At 47.9% G+C, this 25104-nt stretch overlaps 1 protein-coding gene across 1 annotated transcript in view; it reads left to right on the forward strand.

Annotated features, from left to right (window-relative positions):
* The first annotated feature begins 577 nt into the window (after positions 1-577).
* Positions 578-25104, forward strand: part of ZYG11B (zyg-11 family member B, cell cycle regulator) — a 29715-nt gene continuing 5188 nt past the window's right edge. The window contains exons 1-11 of the mRNA XM_078877103.1: positions 578-927; positions 10142-10307; positions 11958-12193; positions 12809-13084; positions 15713-15979; positions 16674-16814; positions 19889-20065; positions 20559-20623; positions 20794-20893; positions 23435-23485; positions 24529-24690. Of these exons, the coding sequence (XP_078733229.1) occupies positions 925-927; positions 10142-10307; positions 11958-12193; positions 12809-13084; positions 15713-15979; positions 16674-16814; positions 19889-20065; positions 20559-20623; positions 20794-20893; positions 23435-23485; positions 24529-24690 (1644 nt within the window). The 5' untranslated portion in view covers positions 578-924. The remainder of the gene's footprint in view (positions 928-10141; positions 10308-11957; positions 12194-12808; positions 13085-15712; positions 15980-16673; positions 16815-19888; positions 20066-20558; positions 20624-20793; positions 20894-23434; positions 23486-24528; positions 24691-25104) is intronic.

Genomic DNA, 25104 nt, shown 5'->3' on the forward strand with positions numbered 1-25104 from the left:
CCCCGTACGGATAGTGGGAATATTCGCTGATTATAGGAAGAGTGGGGAGACGGTTAGAGGGAGCCGTTGTTTTCCCGCGTTGTGATTGGGCGACGATGCCGATTCTACTTCGAGTCAATTAAATTGTGGAGCACAACGGATCTTGAGAGATGCTAAAACCCAGACCCAGACGTTTTTTTATAAAAAAAAAAATGAGACATATAAATAATAATGCATTAGACTTACACAGAGCTGTACACAGTATTCATAAAAAAGTAAGCATAAAAACGTGTATCTATTACATTTTGCAATAATAATAGTAAAAGGATGACAAGAGCCTGAATATGAAGTTAGGTGAACACCTTCTGAAAACCGGAATGTTTGTTAAACCACTTTGATTTTTTCAGAAGGCCATTCGCTATCAATAGGCGACCTTTTGTCCAGGGATAAATGAAGATTCCCATTCGTGAAATAATCATCGCTCAATGCACGTTGGGTCCGGCTCGAGCAATAATCGATTACTCGAAGTCGAGTGAACTCTTCTTGGCGACGATTCCAGCGGAATCGAGCCGATTGGCTTATAAGGGCAGCGCTTCCGCTCGCGGGTCAGGGGTCGCGGGCTGCCAGTGGAGTTCATTGAGTTGAGTGGCGGCGGCGGTGGCGCTGCTGCTGCTCCAGTTACTGTAGTTGTGTCTGTAGTTGTGGCGGTGACTGCTGCTGCTGCGGGCTTGTCGTGTGCGGACGCCGTTTCATTTCACTCGTGGCGCGGCCGCTCGATTCGTCTCGCACCTCGAACCCCGCTGCGAGCGCCCCGGCACCGTTTCAAGCCGAGCAGCCCGCCGACCCGGGCGCTCCGTTCGTCGCAGGCCCACTAGGCGAGACCGAGGCTTGGGCCTATTCGGGGCGAGGAGAGCTGAAGGCGGAGACGACGACGAGGAGGAGACCATGGTGAGGGCGTCGAGCCGCACGAGCACCTACACTTGGACTTGTGTGTTACGTACGCACACAGGCAGTGGTGACACAACACCGGCAGACGCACGGAGGGTCACTGACACGCCACTGATTCGCACATACACTGACAGAACGTTGATGCACACAGAGCCAACGGTACACGCACAGGCAATGCCAATACGGACACACAGGCACACTGACGCCACAAAAACAACTTTGACGCAACACTGATTCACACTCACAGGCACTGACACAATGCTGATACACGGCCACTGACAGCACTGATGAACACACACACACACTGACACACACACACTGACCCAAATGTGAACACATATGAGGCCATGGATTGGTGTAAACACAACCGGCTCGAGCGTAGAACACACGTACGCGTAGTACTGTATTCATACACACGCGGACACGGAGAAATACAGCACACGCACTGACACAAGACGATTGTGACATGCAGCGACACGTGTGTACTCGCGCTGCCTCGCGCACACGAGTGTAACATACAATGGATATGCAACGCGCTTTGTTGATACGCGTGTCAACGCGTTTTCTTATCGCCTGGCATATGTGACACACGAACTACTGCTACTTGGGTACGACATGCACACTATTGCGACACACCGGGACTAATGCATAGCACTGTTTCGCAACGCAGTCGTAATAGAAGCCACATGTACACACGAGAACACATCCATACAACACGCACGAATACAGTACTAGACGTACATCACGTGAACGAATTCATCACACTGACACATGCACGGACCAACTCGTCAAACACTGACACAGTACACACTTTTTGTTGCATTCTGACCACAAGTATTGTGGTTAATGCAGACATGATTCCTTGTAAAAGGTTTCAGTTTGGTGTTTTAACATCTTAACACCTGTTTTGTTGCCAAATAAAATAAGTAATATTAAAAAAAAATACGCTTTAATGAAATGTACCGTACGAGAGTAATGGCAAAACTCCACGATTCCAGGAAGTGGCCCCGAGGCTTGCCATAACGTAAGGGACCGTGGTGATTTACAGCCAACGTCAGTTGAGCGTGGACAATTGGACCCAATTCGAAACACAACATATAAAAATAATGTTTAAAAATAGTTTTTTGATAGAATATAGTATTGTCATCAGTATGACATAAGTATACCAAGTTTGCAGTCGATACCACATTGGGAAGTGGGTTAAAATTGAGTTACAAGATTTGAGGATACGACAACAACAACAGACAGTGAGTTAAATAAAGGCGTGTAATAATGATATAAAGGGGAAAACCTATTCTGAGTACACACTCGTATAAAACACATTCACCAACTTTGTCACACACAGACACAGCACACACTCATATAAAACACATTCACCAACTTTGTCACACACTGACACAGCACACACTAATATAAAACACATTCACCAACTTTGTCACACACAGACACAGCACACACTCATAAAACACATTCACCAACTTTGTCACACACTGACACAGCACACACTCATAAAACACATTCACCAACTCGTCACACTGACACAGCACACACTAATATAAAACACATTCACCAACTCGTCACACAGTACACACTCATATAAAACACATTCACCAACTTTGTCACACACTGACACAGCACACATTCATATAAAACACATTCACCAACTCATCACACACTGACACAGCACACACTCATATAAAACACATTCACCAACTTATCACACACAGACACAGTACACACTCATATAAAACACATTCACCAACTCATCACACACTGACACAGTACACGCTCATATAAAACACATTCACCAACTCATCACACACTGACACAGTACACACTCATATAAAACACATTCACCAACTCATCACACACTGACACAGCACACACTCATATAAAACACATTCACCAACTCTTCACACTGACACAGCACACACTAATATAAAACACATTCACCAACTTTGTCACACACTGCCACAGTACACACTCGTATAAAACACATTCACCAACTCTTCACACTGACACAGCACACACTAATATAAAACACATTCACCAACTTTGTCACACACTGCCACAGTACACACTCATATAAAACACATTCACCAACTCGTCACACAGTACACACTCATATAAAACACATTCACCAACTTTGTCACACACTGACACAGCACACACTCATATAAAACACATTCACCAACTCGTCACACTGACACAGCACACACTCATATAAAACACATTCACCAACTTTGTCACACACTGACACAGCACACACTCATATAAACACATTCACCAACTTTGTCACACACTGACACAGCACACACTCATATAAAACACATTCACCAACTCGTCACACTGACACAGCACACACTCATATAAAACACATTCACCAACTCGTCACACTGACACAGCACACACTCATATAAAACACATTCACCAACTTTGTCACACACTGACACAGCACACACTCATATAAAACACATTCACCAACTTTGTCACACACTGACACAGCACACACTCATATAAAACACATTCACCAACTCGTCACATTGACACAGCACACACTCATATAAAACACATTCACCAACTCGTCACACTGACACAGCACACACTCATATAAAACACATTCACCGACTCGTCACACTGACACAGCACACACTCATATAAAACACATTCACCAACTTTGTCACACACTGACACAGCACAGACTCATATAAACACATTCACCAACTTTGTCACACACTGACACAGCACACACTCATATAAAACACATTCACCAACTCGTCACACTGACACAGCACACACTCATATAAAACACATTCACCAACTCGTCACACTGACACAGCACACACTCATATAAAACACATTCACCAACTTTGTCACACACTGACACAGCACACACTCATATAAAACACATTCACCAACTTTGTCACACACTGACACAGCACACACTCATATAAAACACATTCACCAACTCGTCACATTGACACAGCACACACTCATATAAAACACATTCACCAACTCGTCACACTGACACAGCACACACTCATATAAAACACATTCACCAACTTTGTCACACACTGACACAGCACACACTCATATAAAACACATTCACCAACTTTGTCACACACTGACACAGCACACACTCATATAAAACACATTCACCAACTTTGTCACACACTGACACAGCACACACTCATATAAGACACATTCACCAACTTTGTCACACACTGACACAGCACACACTCATATAAAACACATTCACCAACTTTGTCGCACACTGACACAGCACACACTCATATAAAACACATTCACCAACTCGTCACACACTGAAACAGCACACACGATCGCTACACACAATACAAAAACGAATTCGTACACACTCGCACAACACACGCTAATGCTACATGAACACAGACATGCATACATCACAGCAATATTCTACGTATACATGTAGAACACACACTAGTACCACATACACACGCAAAACATATCACAGACATTCAACACACTGATATCATGAAACAGTTACCGACAAATAAACCAACTATTTTTTATTTAATTACACGTACAAATAATGTATTTACGTAACGCACAAACACAATGCAGCACTAATCGCAATAAAGACCCTCAATTCTATCATTAATAATACTATGGCCTTACAAGAAACATTTTTATAAGCGGCGACGTTTCGGGCAATGACCTTAAACAGAGGGGCCAGAGATGGAGTTTATAAGCGTGCAATAAACACAATGGGGCCCGATGAGAATGACATCCAAACACGTCTAATGACCAGTTTTTAGATTTCCATATGAATAGTGACACTAATAGTAACTTTGAGTACCACCCAAAAATCTTCAAACATCTAACATATTACTCATGAAACTGAAGAAAAATGTAGTTTGTACTCTTCATTCGCTGTGGACATGATTGAGGCTCGGAGAACTGAACGATATGTAGGTGTGCCGCATAACATTTCTCTGGCAGTAAACTTGTACAATGCATAGCCGATGAGTTTAAAAATAACGAGGGCTTAAAAGTGTCACTGACAGAAAACAAATGTATCGTGTTTTGATCGATGGGCCTCCAGGAAATACAGAAGGCCAGCTTGTTGTGAAAGGTCAAGATGCTTATTTCCTTTTCGTGACGGTGAAAACCCCAAACTCTTTAAATTTGCATCAACAAACAACACAGACGCTGCAACAGGGCAGTTCCTGGTATGCATAAACTACCTTAAATTGTTTAAAATTTCTCTCGGTGATAGATGCCAAGAAACTAACTCTGTCAGAAGTGAGAACTCGAGTCATTGATTGTTGTCCCTGTGTTTGCTCCGCGACGGTAACATGTCATTGGGTCTTCACGTGAAATCTAGCTGAGTGGCGAGATGCGAGCTTCACCGAGCGTTCCAAGTCTCAAGGCTCCCTTTTTTGGCTTACAAATTGGGATGTTTGCCCAATTTAATGAGTTTTACATCATGAAAGTACCGGTCGAGAAAGCCTACGTGTTAAACTGATCTGGGAGGATGCTCAAGTAAATGGAAAGTTAACTCATGAGGGCATAACCTCAAATATCCTGATATAATGGCAGAAACCCACTTGCTGTAATTGACTGCATTTAAGATTAAGTCATTGTCATCCATTACATTTATTCAAAGTACTGAATCATAGGCCTGCCCTGACATGCCTCGAATATGTGTGTTCTAAATGTCAGGTGAATTGGCACTTTGCTTGCAACACTCACTCCATCATAGATTCAATCATTCATGTTTTAGGGTCACGATTTCATTGACGAATTGTATTTTTTTCACACCAGTTTTTGCCAACTTAATTGCACCATTGGTCATTTATCAAGGCTCGTTTATACAGTTTTAGTAGCCTAAACGTACAAATGTTTTTTCATTTCTAAAAAATTCGCGTAAACGTTAGTCGCATCTTACATGCGCAATTTAATGCATGTATTGTGAGTCTTAAGAATATTTTTTATTAGTGAATTGTTGCTTAGTTATATGCCTCGTGGTAAGAAATGAAACCACTCTGTACTGCCTACAGCAGGGGTGGGGAAGGTCTGGCCCGTGGGCCGTATAAGGCCCGCAGAATAATTTAGTCTGGCCCTGCCAAGGCAACCGCAGGCAGGACTCGAAATTCAATAAATCTAGGAGCAAACCTGGAAAAGCAGTTGCGAAGTAGCAGCATCATCAATACCAGCTAACATCACACGCCTCACCAAAGAGAAGCAGTTCCAGCCCATCACATTAGGGGTGAGTTAATTAAATGTTTGACAAAATATAACAGGCAAATTTTTAAGTTGATAATTTTGTATGGCCCGTGAATGATGTTATGAATATCCAAATGGCCCTTGGCAGAAAAAAGGTTCCCCACCCCTGGCCTATAGGAATGCGTTCGTATTGTGAACACCGATTGAAGTGGCATCACTCCGAGGGCTGTACCCCGAGGGTGATAATGCGAGACTGAAGCGGCAACTGTAATGGGCATTGCTTCGTCTTGTGTGTTCACACCTGGGCGGCAGGCTGTTGGCACGGTGGGAGCACTTGTGCCCCACAATAAGAAGACCATGGGTGCAATTCCCGACTTGGGTGCTTTTCTCTGTAGAGTGTGTATGTTCACCCCTTGTTCTGCATAGGTTTCCTCCCATAGAAAAAAAAACCCACTCAACAAAACATTTTTTTCATTTTACCAGGTAAGGCCGACTGACCTTTATAACTCTTTTTCAGAAGTAATCTGGCCACAAATGATATGCCAATGATGTGGCTTATCCTGTGGAAATATTTATCAGCCAAATACTCTGAACGCAATGTAATTGTTGTTGCATTACTTGCAAATTACCCAATTAGGATTGAACATAGAACCATCAATCCTGTACTTCACAATCTTGACTGCATCCTCCTGAAAAATAATCTTAAGAGTGAGGCTTTGCTGTGTGAACAATAGTTATACATAATAGCAACCCAATTGGGATGTAACATTATTGAAAGAAACCATGAAAATGTGCAACATGCACAGCAGTGTTCGAGTGACATACTTCAATTATATATATATATATAATATATAATTTTTATTTCTTATGTTATCGTTCCAAATAATGATCCCATGTTAATTATTCAACATGCAAAGTGTTTCCCTGCTTAATCAAGCAACGTTGTTGGTGTCTTCTGTTAATGGGCCATGGTGGAAGTTCCAGATTGCCACTGTAGGGGGTCTGTGGCTCCTGAGGAAGACTGCTTTTGATTCACGTAATCTGGCACTTATTTTATCGGCTCCAGAGAGATGATGGCTTTGTTGACCACTGAACTGATATTTTATCTTGAAATGTCTGACTGTAGGTCAAGCAAGTTGGGTGATCTAACCTTTGGAATATTTACTATGCGAGGTTTTAATGAAGGTCTCGTGCATTATTAAATAACTAATGTATGCATGTATGTTGAACTTCTTTCACACCGTACGTAGCCAACCGTGCTAATCGGAGGTGCGGAATTAGACATCCGTTTGAAAAGTGTGGTTCAAATGTTGGGAACCTATTTCTTACATACTTACGTTGTTTTAAAGCAAAAATCTTGGGTGACCTTCAACAGCAACATAGCCGAAGCTTTGGAAATAATCACACCCAAGATTTTGGCAATCACCATGTTGCAATGGTTTAGAGGGATTGTAACTCGCGTGGTAAAATCTTCGTACTATCGTGTGTGTTACCGACATGGCTCAAACTGCTGCCTAGTTGTTTAATAAAATATGGCACGATTATAGACACCCTATATTCATTATTAATATCATTCTGAATTCTGGATTATTTAATAGCAGAGCTCAATAACAAACTCGCGTGGCCTTTCGGCCTTCTGCTGTCATATCTCAGTCATTGCTTACTCTACTAAGTCTCCGTTCATACGTGCTTGCACTGCACGCAGCACGAAGTTGAGAAGTAACTGAAATCGAAGCCAGCTCGTAAGATGAGAGCGGGATTTACGTACTCCGCTTAGTTTCACTGACGGAGCTCCCTCAGTCGCGCAGTAACCCGCCTTCTATCAAGTGTTTAGCTTTGGGAGAATCCTGATCCCAAGGAACAGCAACTTAATCGGGCCGCTTCAGGTGACAGCAGCCTTTGATTCCCCTGAACCTGAGTAACATCAGTTAAACGCATTACTTTCTGGGGCTGACTATCGTGTCAGGGCATCAGGCCAGTATTTTGTCCTGGTCTGCATTCAAGCCCCTGGCCATGTGTCTCTCAGGAGGGTGTCGGCTGGCTGGCTATGTCAGGGCACTGAATGCTACTGAATTTCTTGGGTTCAAACCCAGGGGTGTGTGTGTCTCAAATGGCCGATAGCATATGGGGACACTGAGTCAGCATCTGTGTGGGTTTAGGTTCAAGCCAGGAGGTTTGTGTGTGTGTCTCGGGTGGCTGATTAATTAACTTGTGTGAAAGAGATCATGAAAGAGCAAATTTGTGGAAGATTGTTGTGATTGATAACAATGTTTGTCCGATGTAATGTACACATTACCAGTGGCTGGAATTGCAAAGTTGTTTTACTTTGTCTGACCATAAGCTTTTGAATTAAAATGTAAAATATTTTATTTAATTGTTAACCTTTACAAGGAATGGAATCTGTTTCATACTATAATGGTATATCATCCATGAGGGGGTTTCACTTTACATTGTTTGCGTCTTGCTGAAAATTAATATGTTCGTGTCGTCATGCGAACGGCACTGTCCACACTATAGGGCTATACAGAGGATATGTTTTCTTAGTTTGTATGTGAGAATGTGTGTACTGTTACATAGTATAATGGTTAGCATGCTGAGCTACGAACCCGGCGACCCGAGTTTGATTCCTGCTCACGGCCAACACCAATGGCGATGATTTTCACCGGTCCTGGCCCTCCGCTAGGTCAACTCAGCCTCATATGAGTACCTGGTATAGTGTGTAAACATTGCCACTAGGAAGACAAAGGCGGTCGTGGTGCTGGCCACCCATCCCCTCGTGGACTGTACCGGCCTTCATCGGTGCTCGCTAACAGCACTTGCCCCAATAGTCTGTTGAGGCTACACGGGTGATCTTTGACCTTGTACTGTTGCGTCTTTATGTTTGGGGTGCAACAGTTTTCTGCCCTCGTGAATCGCTGAAATGTCACGACTCGAGGTGGTCTTTGGGTTAATTGTGGTGAATGTAGCAGCCTCTTGTGGCTGGGCAGTATCGTAGTCTGGGCAGTATCGTAGTCTGATGAATCAATTAATAGATTCCTAAATCTACCTTCACACTCCTAGCATAATGTATTTATCTATATATGTATGTGTCCAGACTGGTGTGTGTACTATTGTACGTTTATGCATTATATCGTGTGATTGTGTATTTTATTGTGTATGAATTCTGTTGTGTTTTCGTGTGTTCTGTTGTGTGTGTGTACTAGTGTGTATGTATTATATTGTGTGCTTATATATTCTATTGTGTATGGTGTGCATGTTCTGTGTGTGCATATTCTGTTTTGTGTGTTATATATATGTATGTACTCTTGCCTTTTGACAAAATCTCCCTGCGTGCGTCAAATTTAATTAGATCGTCGAAACTAAGTGGAGTTCCACTTGGATAATACTTGGATGGGGGGAGACTTGGAAATCCCATGTGTTGTAAATTAGCAAAGTGACCAGGAAATGGAAATACAACAAGGAATTCTTGAATCCATCTGTGTGGAGCTTTGAATGTATGTCAGGATTCTTAGGGCACTCCAGATTCCTCCTACATGCCAAACACTCATGAATGCAACTGTCAGAACATGCCATTACAAGACCATGCTGAAAGTAAAGTACTTTACTAAGACACAACGAAGCTTTCCTGCTTAAAAGAAAGGCACTTATTTTATGTTATTTTGTACGTGTGTGCATGAGTTGGGCGCTTTCGTGCAGTGGCTAGCGCACCGCTCTACAGTTCAGTTTATTTTTAACTATCCTTTGAGCCAAGTAGCTCTTCAATTGGGTTTCATCGGCAAACCGAGTTCAATTCCCGCTCACGGCTAACACCAGTGACGACTATCTTAATCGGTCCTGGGCCTCCTCTAGGTCGACTCGTCCTTAAATGAGTACCTGGTGCGGTGTGTAAGCATCGGCACTCTGCCGGCAAAGGCGGCCGGGCGCTAACAACATTCTTGCTCTAAAGCTACATGGGGGATCTTTGTGTACTACTCTTACGTGCTATTGTTTGTGTGCGTGTCTGCAGGATGAGGGCAGCCCAGAGTCACTGCTGGACCTGTGCCTCGGCTCCTTGTGCTGGAACCTTGAGAGCATGTGCACCACGGCTCCCGACGGCTTGCTGTGCCTGCGGGAGCATGTCGTGTTCCCGCAGGAGCTCGCCGACCGGCTGCTGAAGAAGCTCGCCCTGGCCGGTAGTCGCAGCACATTTACTCGGCCGCCCCTGCCCCTCTCCCACACAGAGACTGCCATTGAGTTTGTGTGTGTGTGCCCTCGTGTGCACGTGTGTGTAAGTATGTACGGGCGTGGTGTTGGCCACCCACCCCCTCGTGTGCCATGCTGGCCTTCATAGTTGCTCATTAACAGCACTTACCCCAACTGTCTGTTAAGGCTATGCAGGGGATTTTATCTTTGTCTTTGGAGCAGCAGTGAAGTGGTTGGCACTCTACGCTACAAACCTGACGACTCGAGTTTGATTCCCGCTCATGACTAAGAATAGTGGTGAATATTTGAACAGGTCCTGGACCTCCCTTCGGTCAGCTCATGCTTAAATTAGTATTTGGTGCAGTGTGTATACATCAGCATTGGGGAGACAAAGATGGCCAGCTGTGGTGCTGACCACGCCACACCCTCGTGCACCGTGTTGCCCTTTATAGGTGCTCGCTAACAGCACCTGACCCAGCAGTGTGTAAAGCTACGTGGGGGATCTTTGATTTTCTGGTCATTATTTATTTAGCGAATGCAATGTCCCGAAGCCAAGCGGTTGCTTCTGGTCCTGCTGTGTTGAGGGTGAGTAGGCCTCCACTAAGTTTGTGGATTGGGCAGACTTCTAGGATATGGTGCATCGGGGGCTCGCTCTGATATCCCATCGGTGGAGGGTAGTGAGGCATGGGCCGTGACCAGTCCTGAACCTGTTGAGGGTGGACCACTTCATCCTGGTGAGGTTGAAACCGGGGAACTGTTGTGTGGGGGTAGTAGTGAGGTCCTTGTTTTCCAGGTCTCGTGACTACCTGGGGAGAAGTGATGTAGTGGTTATCGTTAAATTATGATCCCAGTGACCTAGGCTAAATTCCTGGCCATACACAATGAGTGGCTTTTGTGGTCTGGTCCTATTCTGGGACTTCCATGAGCCACACGTATCATTCACAAACGTCAGCACTTGAGAGACAAAGGTAGTCGGGCCGTGGTGCTTGACCACACCACCTCCCGGTGTCCTGCTGCTGCCGAGTGGGGGTGCTGGTTAATGGCACTCCTTACTACGGCTCATTGGGCCACACGTGAGGAGCTGTGTTCACAGCGAGCAATGTGCAAGTACAGATGAACTACGCATCATTACCGCCTTTATTAACACGGCATGATGACAGCGGAATGAAAGAGCTAACATCAGGATTGTAGGGCGGTGTCGCCCCGCCCCCTCTCTGCTGCTCTCTTCTGCATTTGCATGAAATGTTAGCTTGCTGTGTGTGTCTCTGTCACTTGGCAGTGTCAGTGCGGAGGGTGTTAATTTGTTATCTATTTCTCTGCACCCCTGCCAGTGGGGCTATTTTTGAATCGTGCTCTGAAACCATCTGGCACGATCCCAGCCTGGGCATGCGCCTCTTTCTCCCCACCGTCCCTCGAGCCGTCTCCCCTGTGCTCCAAGGACAATTTGATTTGTAATGGCGTGTTATATTTACCACAAATCATGGGCTGTCCACACAAGTGTGTCTTCTCCAGTTTGTGTAGGTGACCCCCTGCTGTAATATTGTGTATGTATAAGTTCGTATATGTGTGTGTGTGAACAATTTTCATTCTCGGCTCTCAGTGGTGAATATTTTAACCGTTTATGGTCTTTCCCGATGCAGACCAGCTGACGGACCACACGGTGGCGGTGTTCCGGAACACGCGTGCCCTGCGCGTGCGACGTGCGTGCGTGCGCTCGGCGCGCCTCTCGGCGCAGGCGTTCGAGCGGTCGCTGGCACGGCACCCGCTCGTGGAGCTGGACGCTCGCGGCGTCAACGCCGACATTACCGTCATGGACGTGGTGCGCGCACTTACGGGCGCCCGCCGCGGCTACACCCAGCCTCCGGCGTACAACCAGGTACGACGATCAGTGTGATATCATTACTCTTTGGTTCTTTCGGTAAAGGCACGTAGGTATAAAAATAAAACAAAAAATAAAATATTATTTTTTGAGTAAGGATTCCTGCAGTCACGAAAGCTTCAAATCAAGAGTGTGATATCACTCGCATACATCCAGCCTTTCATATACAGCCAGGTACGGCGATCAGTGTGATATCACTCACATACACCCAGACTCCAGCGTACAAGCAGGTATGATGGCCAGTATGATATTACAGTAATTCCTCATTTAACGTGGTAGATGCGTTCCTGAAAATTTGTGTTAAGCGAGGAATTACTGTACTGAATCACATTTGCACTCTAAAATCAGCCTGCAGTCATTCCATGGCAGGACAAAGAACTGAGATGAGGTTGCACCGCCGCGCACTGTATCCTTCCGCGAACTGTAACATTCGTCATCGACCGCTTGGAAACCGCGTTTTAACGGTGCGCATTTTCGCATTTTGCAAGTGTTCCCGAATGGAAGAGCCGCAGTTTCATAGCGAAAACGCGTTGTGTGAAAACACATTGAGCGAAGACCCGCCGTGCTCTGCATCCCCGTGCCCCCCCCCCCCCCCCCGCTTTCCATACTCAGACGCTGGAGCGCCTGGCTGTGGACGGCATGACGCTGTCGCTGGAGGAGCCCTACGAGCTGTGCCTGGGCTCACTGCGCGCGCTGCGCTGCCTCAGCGTGCGCAACGTGCTCTTCTTCACGGAGGACTTGCGCGAGGTGGCACAACTGCCCTGCCTCGAGTCGCTCGACATCTCCAACACGTGCGTCACGGAGCTGTGGCCGCTGAGCGCCTGCGCCCCGCGCCTGCGCTCCCTCTCCATGTACCACCTCAAGCGGTTGCGCATGACCACGTCGCAGGTGCGGGCGCGAGCACGTACGAGTACACACGCATGTGTGCACGCGCTCGACCACGCTATCAGGCACGAGCGTGCAGATGCACGCTATCGAGCACGCGAGCACACATGAGCGTGCAAAGACACTCGCACAGTCAAATCACGATGGCACAAGCGAGTACATCCGAGCAACATGAGTATGTGAGCAGGCACTTGAGCACACATGAGCACGCAAGCACACTCGTGCATGCGTGCACACTCACGTGCACACAAGTGAGAATACTCTTATGTGCGCATGCACGCACACGCACGCTTTAACCTGCCCAGGCATTTGCACGCACAAACATGGCCATAGAACAACAGCAGTGGCCGTACTCTACCAAGGCAGTTGCATCACCGTGGTGCTTGAAGAGCAAGAGATTGATGTTTCACTCTACATTGTTACATTTTAAATTGCTATTCATAGATGATTCATTTTGCATCTGGCCAAGTAATGATCTGGTCAGTTTTGTGCAAGCTTTTAATGATCATTGCTTCAGCTCACCGCTAGAACAATCCTCACAAGGAAGATGATGCAGTTGGATATGACATTTTGCTTGAAATTACAAGAGGCATCTTCAGGAATATCCAACAAGTTGGAATCCAATCCATTGAATCGTAATACAGTCCCCTTAATATTCGCTGGATTACGGCACTAACATTAAATCCGCGATTATTAATACTTAAGGCTTGAGGAAAGTAGGGTTAGGGGGCACACGCGTATCTTACTTTTACACTTAAACTATATTTATATATTGATGAGTACATACATTGTATGGTATTGTAATTTAACTTGCCTTTAAAAATGGTGAACATTTTAAAATGCAAATTTCTGTCAATAAATTTATATTATACGGTGCGCATTTCCACACAACTGTAAAGGCAGGCAACTCACTCGCGTGTGCACAGTGCGGCAGACAAAGCGGGCTCAGAGGGAGGGCGGCAGACAAAGGCAGGCTGAGAGGGAGAGCGGCAGACAAAGCGGGCTGAGAGGGAGGGCGGCAGACAAAGGCAGGCTGAGAGGGAGAGCGGCAGACAAAGGCAGGCTGAGAGGGAGAGCGGCAGACAAAGGTAGGCTGAGAGGGAGAGCGGCAGACAAAGGCAGGCTGAGAGGGAGAGCGGCAGACAAAGGCAGGCTGAGAGGGAGAGCGCAGACAAAGGCAGGCTGAGAGGGAGGGCGGCAGACAAAGGCAGGCTGAGAGGGAGAGCGGCAGACAAAGGCAGGCTGAGAGGGAGGGCGGCAGACAAAGGCAGGCTGAGAGGGAGGGCGGCAGACAAAGGCAGGCTGAGAGGGAGGGCGGCAGACAAAGGCAGGCTGAGAGGGAGGGCGGCAGACAAAGGCAGGCTGAGAGGGAGAGCGGCAGACAAAGGCAGGCTGAGAGGGAGGGCGGCAGACAAAGGCAGGCTGAGAGGGAGGGCGGCAGACAAAGGCAGGCTGAGAGGGAGAGCGGCAGACAAAGCGGGCTGAGAGGGAGGGCGGCAGACAAAGGCAGGCTGAGAGGGAGAGCGGCAGACAAAGGCAGGCTGAGAGGGAGGGCGGCAGACAAAGGCAGGCTGAGAGGGAGGGCGGCAGACAAAGGCAGGCTGAGAGGGAGGGCGGCAGACAAAGGCAGGCTGAGAGGGAGAGCGGCAGACAAAGGCAGGCTGAGAGGGAGAGCGGCAGACAAAGGCAGGCTGAGAGGGAGGGCGGCAGACAAAGGCAGGCTGAGAGGGAGGGCGGCAGACAAAGGCAGGCTGAGAGGGAGAGCGGCAGACAAAGCGGGCTGAGAGGGAGGGCGGCAGACAAAGGCAGGCTGAGAGGGAGGGCGGCAGACAAAGGCAGGCTGAGAGGGAGGGCGGCAGACAAAGGCAGGCTGAGAGGGAGAGCGGCAGACAAAGGCAGGCTGAGAGGGAGAGCGGCAGACAAAGGCAGGCTGAGAGGGAGGGCGGCAGACAAAGGCAGGCTGAGAGGGAGGGCGGCAGACAAAGGCAGGCTGAGAGGGAGAGCGGCAGACAAAGGCAGGCTGAGAGGGAGAGCGGCAGACAAAGGCAGGCTGAGAGGGAGGGCGGCAGACAAAGGCAGGCTGAGAGGGAGGGCGGCAGACAAAGGCAGGCTGAGAGGGAGGGCGGCAGACAAAGGCAGGCTGAGAGGGAGGGCGGCAGACAAAGGCAGGCTGAGAGGAAGTGCGGCAGACAAAGGCAGGCTGAGAGGGAGGGCGACAGCAGCGCGAGGGGGCGACTTTCGCGCGCTCGCGATCCACGCCGCTCCCGTGCACCTGGGACGGTGCTCCTTGTCGGGTCGCGGTGTGCTACGGCGGCCAATCTTCCAAACGCAGCCCCGCCAATCTGGCACAGCACTCCATTAAATTTATCACGAATACACAAAACCGCAATTTATTTAAAACCCGCGAACATTCGGGGTTTGCCATATCGTCTGCGGAAACCTGCGTGTTTATTTAAGTTGCGGGTTTTTTTAAAGAGCGATTTTGAGCGAGTGACGGGAGTTCACCGTGAGGGTGGCTTTCCAGGAGTTTGGACAATCGTGAAACTACCCGACATATGCGGACATACAGCTTCACAGCCCATCGGATTTCTCCAGGATTTAATGAAAGATTCCAATTTGTGAATACTGCAGGTGTTGGAGGTGCTGGAGGAACTGGCAGAGCTGAGGCACCTGGACATCTCGGACGACAAGCAGTTCACGTCGGACGTGGCGTCGCGCCTGCTGACGCGCACGCACGCGCTGCCGCACCTCGTCTCGCTGGACATGTCGGGCCGCGCCGGCATCACGGACGACGCGCTGCTCGCGTTCCGCAATGCGCACCCCGGCATGCACTTCCTGGGGCTGCTCGCCACCGACGCCGGATACGCGCCCTTCCTGTCTGGGGATGGCACGCTCAAGGTGTGCCATGCTCACGCGTTGTGATTCGCTCTCCCCTCTCGCTCTAGTGTGCCCGTTTACCTGTCTGGTTCTTTGTCTGTCTGGCTGTGTGTGTGTGTTAGACCGTTTCTCTGTCTGCCTGTGTCTGGTTCTTTCTCTGTCTGTCTGGTTCTCTCTCTGCCTGTGTCTGGTTCTTTCTCTGCCTGCATCTTGTACTCTGTATATATGCGTGTCAATTTCGCCATCTGTTTCTGTGTTTTTTCTGTCTGCCTTTGTTTCTCTGTGTCTCTTTGTCTGGGTGTCTGTTTCTCTCTTTGTGTGTTTCTCTGTCTGTCTGTGTGTGTAGCACCCCCAGTGGCAGCTATCCCTGTGCGGAACAAGGTTCACTTGCACCGACCCGCAAGTGGGCAATAATCAGCCAGATGATTGCCATGTGCAATCAGAATTGAGTAATTTGTAATGTGCAATTCTATTTGAGTATTTTGTTCCGCTATCTGTTTCACTGTCTACCTGTGTCTCTTACTGTCTTTCGGTGTCTGCATGTTTGTGTCTGTTTCTGCATATCTCATGCTGTGTGTCAGTCATCGGGCTGAGCTTATCATTGTTTCTCTCAGTTGTGTTTCAGGGTCGTGGTCTGCCTGTCCAGAGTTTTTCTCTGTCCCCGGCTGGCTGGTTTTTTCAATGATGGGAGTGATTGGTTTTGTTTCGCTTTCAGGTGACGGGAGAAGCCAATGAAAACCAGATAACGGAAGCTCTACGCCGCTACGGGGACCGCGCATTCTTCATCAGGGAAGCGCTTTACCACCTCTTCAGTCGCACGCCAAACCTCAACCAACCTCGCCCAGACCTGCTCAAGGTGACCGCACAAAGACAAAGATCCCCCGTATAGCCTTTAGCATACTATTGGGGCAGACATTTTTAGCGAGCATCTAATGAGGGCCAGCACAGCACGTGGCCCGACCACCTTTGTCTCCTCAATGCTGATGTTGACATACGTCACCTGGTACTCATTTGAGGTTAAGTCGACTCTGAGGAGACCCAGGATGGGTTCACATATTCGCCCCTGTTATTAGTCGTGAGCGGAGATTGAACTCAAGTTGCCAGCTTCGTAGTGCAGTGCCCTAACCAGTGCACTACTGCTCCCCATATAAGAACAACAGCTACCATACACCACTTAGTGCTGGTTACGTCACAATAGTGCTTGTTCCAGGCTAGGTGCACATTGAGGCCACGTGAAGTGTTGAAAGCTCACCAGCAGGAGTTCAGAGGACAGATCCAGGTTCCGCGGGTTGACTGACTGAGATGACCGACAGATACACCAATTGCGCTCTCCACTGTCACACCTCACTGTTTTAGCCTCCCGGCGCTCCGCTCGTCATTGTGAGTGTCGCTCCTCCGCCCTCCACTGTTGTTGGAGGGCGACTGCCTCCAACTGCCCAGTAGCGTCCTTCATGAGCCTCCTCCATAGAGGCCGATCTGGACACCCCTGGTTCCAGTCATCGGCAAGTCCACTCATCTGTACATCCTCGTGTACCACATCAGCCCATTTCTTCTCCAGCCTGAGCCGCGCCTGTGCAGTGCTCCGCATATGTCGCGCACACCCAAGGCTAAAACTTCATGCCTAGGTTAACATTTCAGGCTTTGGGTCTTCATTACAATAACGACGGTCAGTTTTTACAAACCAATGTTATTAAAAATAACATATTTTTAGGTTGGGCCACGTGATGATTCTGGTCAAGCTTCTGTTGTAAGACCCTCCACCACCTGACACAGCCAAACAAATAAAATCGGCACAGTAAAAATTTCCGCATTAAACGCTTGTACACGTGACAGTACGTTTTAAGTTGGCTATGTTTGGTGGTGGAGGGTTTTGCGACAAAAAATGTAGCCAGATCTGTACATGGCCTAACACAAAAATCAGTCATGACTTGTGGCATTTTGAATTGGTGCTTTGCAGCTCCTTCTCACGGGTGTCGGTGTCAATACAAACTCGGGGGGCCGACGGCGTAGCCGGGCACGGTGGTGCTCGTCCATTAGCCACCGTCTCGCCGGCACCGTCGGTGGATCAGGACGAGCTCACCATGTGCTTGAGCCTTACAGGATCATTCTAGATTTGAAGCTTTCGTGACTGCAAGGATTCATATTCTTGGGTTTTTTCGGTAAAGTCACGTAGGTAAAAAATTAAAATTAATAAAAGTAAAATAAAAATATATATATATTTTTTCACACGCTGGTTTCCTGCTTTAAGTTTTATCCACCAAGCAACATAGCAGGAGGCTGTTTCTTCCTGACCTGCTTTTTTGCTTTTACCATCTACATGGCAGGGGCTCGGTCCCATTAGCAGCAGTTGCACTTTAACAACTCTGGCACCCCTCCATCTCAGCCAGTCTACATAACAAAGGTTCAGTCCTTTGTTATGTAGACTAGCCGTAGTTTCAGCCGCACTAACCTTACCATAATAATACAAATCTAACCCGTAAAAACAAAGTTTTTCACTCTAAATCCTTTATATGCGTGGCGGCTAGAGTCCTCTCGTCCTCTGGCTTGAGATGGCTGCCACCTATGGGTCAGATGATTGTCTGCCAGCATTAAGCAATTGGTAATTAAATATTAAAACATTTTTCCCTAAACAGTATAAAATTTAGGAAAAATTTTTTCACGAAAATTAATTGTCACGCACAACGAGTCTGTGTGGAAAATGTCAGCTCGATTGGATCACGGGAAGTGTGTTAAAAAACGACCGAAAGATTTGCACGGTCGCAAGCACGCAAGCAAGCAAGCGAACTTAATATAAAGGATTTAAAAAGGGGGCCTGTCCTGGCTCCTCCCCCCTCAACCAGTATATATACAGGGTTGGATCTCTTGGAATTTCTCATTTACTTGATACAGCAAGCATGCTGTGACGGTTCCACCTGAAGACGGAAGCTTGTGTTGCCTCCGAAACGTTGTGATATTAATTTTATTTTTATTTTACTTTTATTAATTTTAATTTTTTTACCTACGTGACTTTACCGAAAAAACCCAAGAATATGAATCCTTACAGGTTCAGTTTATCACCTTGAAGCGACGAGAGTTCTGACTTCTCCTCTGTCGGGATTTTAACGGCCTGCCTACCCACATTAGGATACCCTGCGGATGCCGCTTTCTCGCACGTGCAAAATTATGGACTCTTGCTGGAAAAAAAAGATTCTTGAGACTCAGCTGAGGCATTTAAGGGGGAATAAAAAGTTGCTATGCAGTTGTATGAAAGTTGCGGAGACGTCAACATTAATGTCCCCCATTCTTGTCCTGCGCATCAATGTTGCTTCCGGTACTGTTGTCAATGGGGACAATGAGCGACAAATTCCGAGTTGTCGCAACAATTCAGAAGCTGCGCTGTGACACTGGCACACGTGGCGATTTTAGTGCCATCCATCACTATGTGCTCTCTCACATGCACTGATAGATGTTGTATATTGTGTGCGTATTTGCGTGTGTGCATGTGGAGGGGGAGCATTTGTGTCGTGGTTAGCGCGCTACGCTTCTTACCTGGCGACACGAGTTTGATTCCTGCTCACGGCCAACACCAGTGACGATGATCTGAACCGGTCCTGGGAATCCCCTAGTTCGAGTCGGCCTCAAATGACTACCCGGTACAGTGTGTAAACATTGCCACTCGGGAGTGGTGATGGCCAACCACCCTCTCGTGTGTTGGCTTTCATAGGTGCTCGCTAAAAGCACTGGCCCCAGAAGTCTGCTCAGAGTAAGAGTGTAGTGGTTCCAGCCATACCACCTCATGATGTGCTGCTGCGCTAGCTTGAGTGGGTGCTGGCACTCCTTACTAGCAACTGCGTTCACAGCGGTGGTATTTAACGCTGCACGGGGGGGGGGGTGGTTCTCTGTTTGCCCCCGCGTGTGTGTACGCACCTCTCTGTGTGTGCGTACGTACAGCTGGTGGCGGACGGGATGCAGAGCCACAGCAAGAACCTGGCGGTGCAGATCGCGGCGAGCGCCTGCGTCTTCAACCTGAGCAAGCAGGAGCTGGCGGCCGCCATGCCCGTGCGCCTGCTGTCCCGCGTGGTCGCTCACACGCTCGCCGCCATGACGCAGTTCCCCAACCACCAGCAGGTAGGGCTACGGGTGGTATGTGTGTGACGATTATTTTAACCGGTCCTGGGCCTCCCCATGGTCGGCTCGGCCTCAAAATGAGTACCTGGTGTGGTGTGTAAACATTGCCACTCGGGTGACAAAGGTGGCTGGGCGTGATGTTGGCCACCCACCTCCTCTTGTGCCATGCCGGCCTTCATAGGTGCTCGCTTAACAGCACTTGCTCCAACAGTCTCTTAAAGGCTATAAGGGGGATCTTTGTCTTTGTGGGAGCGGTAGTGTAGTGGTTAGCGCGCTGCGCTTTGAACCCAGCGACCTGAGTTCGATCCTGGGCCTCGCCTTGGTTGACTCTGCCTTAAATTAATACCTGGTGCGGTGTGTTAACATCAACACCCACCTCCCCCCATGCGCCGTGCCGGCCTTCATAGGTGCTCTGACAGCACTTACCCCAAGAGTATGTTCAAGGGCTACACAGGGAATATCTGTCTTTTGCTTTGTGTGCGCGTGTGTGCAGCTGCAGAAAAATTGTCTTCTCTCGCTGTGCAGCGACCGCATCCTTCAGGACGTGCCCTTTGATCGGTGGGGACGCTCACACATGTGCGCACGCACACACTCGCGTCGCCACCACGTGACTTGTTCACGGTCTTACGTCGCACACATAGACGGCGTGTGTTATCATGTCTCAAATACGAACACGTTGATGGTATGTTTTGTGTGCGCTGTGCGTGTGTGTGCGGGATGTGACACAGGTTTCAGGCAGCAAAGTTGGTGATGCAGTGGCTGTGTAACCACGATGACCAGAACATGCAACGCATGGCGGTCGCCATTATATCCATCCTGGCTGCGAAGGTACCTCCGTGCAACTACGCAGCCAAATGCATCCGCACGCCATGCAAGCACTTTCAAGCAATTGTAACTACACGCAAAGCACACGTAATTGCTCGCAACCACACGTTCGCACCCGAAACTTCCTGCAATCGCGTGCAACCAGATGCAAGCACGTGCAACCAGATGCAAGCACGTGCAACCACCCGCCTGCACACGCAAGCACACGCAAGCACACGCAAGCACACGCAAGCACTTGCAACCACGCGCAGGCATATGAAAGCACCTGCACGATTGGGCCAATGAGTGTGCCCCGTTGTGCACGTGTATGTAACCCCAGCTGTACACACAGACGTGAACGTGCGCGATGAATAGCTCGCTTAACAAATTACTCCATTCAACACAAACACACAGTTCCAGTGTGTTAGTTATATCTATGAAAAAGAGCAACGTTTAATCCGTGAGCCCATGCTGATGCTACCTCAAACAAGGCAACCTTGGACTGGTTTAACTTCACCGAGTCTCATCGACAAGCTGAAGCCTCCTTTTACTGACTTCACGGGCTACCCCAAAATGTGGGTAGGAGACGTGAATGTACACCGTGGTGCTAGATTCGCTGAGACCCAAATTGATAAATGTCTACGTGAACGGCTTTCAAGCAAGATGCAACATTTACAAGTGCTGGAAACAAGTTGCAAATCCATTGTACGTTGTGTTGTTTGTCGAGTCTATAGATTTATAAAAGGTCTCGAATGGCATGATAACAGCCTCCGTCACCGGGAAACATTCACGTGGAAAGCCGCGTAGATGTAAGCCACGACGTTTGTGTTGTCGTCTTTGCTTCTTTACGTTTTCGAGCAAGCTGGCTAGGATTGTCCAAAACCTAGCCCACTTTTCACTCGGGGAAACTGCAGAGAACAGACCAAGTGTTTCTAACCTTGCATTATATATTAACAAAAGCATATTTAAGAGTTGCAGTTAAGAGACAACCAACATATATATATACATACAATAATTGTTTTATTCAAATACAATATTTAAACACTTAAAATATCATTGCAAGAATCCCACTGCACTTCTTTAAATTTCTGGCAGAACACTTTGAAATTCTGAGTAGACCTAGTTCCTGTCAAAAGGTCGTGTATGTGTGTGTGTGGGTCTTCTAAATATGGCACGTCTAGTGCTTAACACAAAACAGTGATCACGAATACCAGGATCACCGACACTGCTGACACTATCATGTCAAGAGTGTTTGACAGGATACTTTTGGGCATATAAAGTGACTTCCCATCTAAGTCATTGATAATTATTTTAAGCATTTTATGAAGGGGTTTTCTCCCTGGTAATTTAGATCCCCCAGGACTAATAATTCAGCTTTGCTGTTCCTAGAAACTTGCTTAAGGCTTAAAAGAATGGTTTCTAAATTTGCAACATCATGAGTTGCTTATTTAGGAGGTATTAAAACTGTAGAGAAGAACTATCCGTGCAGTCTGAATTGTTCAAACTAGAAATGGATCTATGCTCAATTGGTCCACAGTCCACCAGACCCAATATGTTTGTTTCTCATGAATCCTTGATATTTTCTTGGGCAAACTGCAAATATTCAGTCGGCCGAAATGTAATCCGTTGGGCAAATGTGTTTGTAACACGGCTCCGTTTTAATCGCCCGGTCTGCTACAGGGAGATTCATTTACATTTGTAAATTCATCATATTGGAAGTTTCACCAACCCACAAAAGCTGCCAAAGCAGCTCCAAACTTTCAGGATCCAGAATGAAAGGGGCACTTAGGGCCAATCTATAGCAGATATCCACAAACATGCAAGAAATAGGATCTTTGCACTTTAGTAATTTTGCCGTGCAATGAGGAAACACGTTGGAAATTAATAATAACGAGTGATACAAAAGAGTTATTTTTAAAACACGACTGTCATATTTTAGGTCCGACAAGAATAACCATATCTCCAGTGCCAGGGCATTAAAAGTAAATTCCAATAATACAATCAAGCAAAAACACAATCACCATAACAATAACAGATATCAAGTCCAAGAAGTCTGAGTGTCTGCAAGGCAGTCCAGAGTTGTTCAGGGTGCGGCACCTTAGCCTCGCCAACGTCACGTCTATCGACACCGCAGTGCGAAGCCACAAGCGGAGGGGGGGGGGGAGACCCCACTGGAGTCCCGGCAGTGAAATGCAGCTGCAGTCGACACTGAGGAGTGGGCATGCAGGGTTGAGCAGGAAGCAGACGGCAGCCAAAAAGATTCCGTAGGTGTAAGCACATGCTTCTGAAAAAGAGCAATATAGCTCAGTGGGCCTTACCTGGTAAAAGTAAAAAAACATTAAAACCTGCAGCAATTGGTATTTGAACCCGTCATAAGCCTCCTGTAGATGATATCGGTCCCTGTGGATTAGAAACTGTGGTTGGGCATGGTGTTGGCCACACCACCCTCCCCTCGTGGGCCATGCTTGATTGATTCGGTGTTCCCTAACACCGCTGGGCCCACGTCGCCTTTCACACTCAATGGGGGATCTTTGTCTTGTGTGTTTTTGTGTCTTTGTGTTGCAGCTATCCACAGAACAGACAGCACAGCTGGGGTCTGAGCTGCTCATCGTCAAGGTGACAATCTCAGCAGCCTGATGTAGCCACCGTCCTGAAAGGGATACACGCTTTGAAAAGGTCACACAGTCTCTTATTGTTCATGCTTCTGTTCTCGCCAGAGAGAGCCGAGCCGGCTCTTCTGACACCCTGGACTCGTTAATCTAGCAGTGGTTGTTCGGAGTAATACAACTTCCTCGCAGCACTCCAGGTTTCAATTGGACTCCGTTGGGTTGAGTTTCATTAAGCAGGATGGGAGTGGTGGCGCAGCACTGTGTGCACTGCACTGTGCACCTAGCAAACTCGCTCCCATTCTGGCCACGACTCACGTCGGTGGCGAGTGTGAGCTGAACCTGCCCCCCTCCCCCCTCCCCCTTCACCAAATTGGCCTTGACCAGCATCGTCACATTCCCCTTAAGCGACACACGGTGGAGCAGTGGATTAACAAAGGGAATGGCTGCACATTATTAAATATTATATTGTATTTATAAACGATACATGTTGAGAACTTGATCGCTTTTGTTTAGCTCGAGTAAATATGGAGCCTCAAATATGATCATAGTTCATGTAATGATTATATCAGTTTTGCGTGTGAATACATTTTTGGTTTTGCTCTCGGTTATTTTGAGCATCCCCTCCCTGCAATGTCCTGTAACTGCCACCACTGCTAACAGTCTTAGGCTGTGGCCGTCCTTGTAACAGAGCTGCTTAGTTAATTGGGGCCTTACCGGATGAAATGATCAAGTCTTCGTCTGAGTTGGGTTTATACCTCATCATCCGACTCGCCACAGTAGAGTACTCGACTCGCCATCATAAAAACAAAGCGGGACACGAGACAAACGAGACGATAAACACGAGACTTGATGGAAACTCATTTTAAGTCGACTCGTGAATCTAAAGATTCACGAAATCGCAGCAAAGGGAACGTTCACATGCTCAGCGTTCAGCGTGTACACGTTGCACGTGGGACTGCGGGGGGAGTGGGCGAGGGGGGGGGGGTGGGCGAGGGGGGGGTGGGTGTCGCGGGGCGGCTGCGTAACGACCACTCCGTGCATCTCGCACAGAAACTGCTGCACATCGTGGAGCAGAAGACGGCGGCGTCTGCTATCGACACGACGCTCAAGTTCACGCTGAGCGCGCTGTGGAACCTCACGGACGAATCTCCCACCACGTGCCGGCACTTCATCGACAACCAGGGCCTGGAGCTGTTTATGCGCGTGCTGGAGGTGAGAAGCCACAAAGACAAAGATCCCCCATATAGCCTTAAACATTGACTGTTGGGGCAAGTGCTGTTAGCGAGCACCTATGAAGGCCGGCAGGACACACGAGGGTGTGGGTGGCCAACACCACGCCGGCCACCTTTGTCTCCCTAGTGGCGATGTTTACTCCACACCGCACCAGGTACGCCACTTCTCTGCCCTTTGCTGTTGCTGGAGGGCGACTGCCTCCAACTGCCCAGTAGCGTCCTTCACGAGCCTCCTTCACACACACGCACAAACACAAACTGTTGTTCCACATTAAAATCTGACCACCTTCATCAATAGCACTGCCGTGCAACACTTCTGCCATGCCAAACTGAATGATGTTGCAATTAAACCACTGCGTGTTTACATTTTGTCCTTGTGGAGGGGTTTATTTGC

Source organism: Lampetra fluviatilis, chromosome 46 (genome assembly GCF_964198595.1).
Source record: "Lampetra fluviatilis chromosome 46, kcLamFluv1.1, whole genome shotgun sequence".
In the NCBI taxonomy this organism is placed as follows: Eukaryota; Metazoa; Chordata; class Hyperoartia; order Petromyzontiformes; family Petromyzontidae; genus Lampetra; species Lampetra fluviatilis.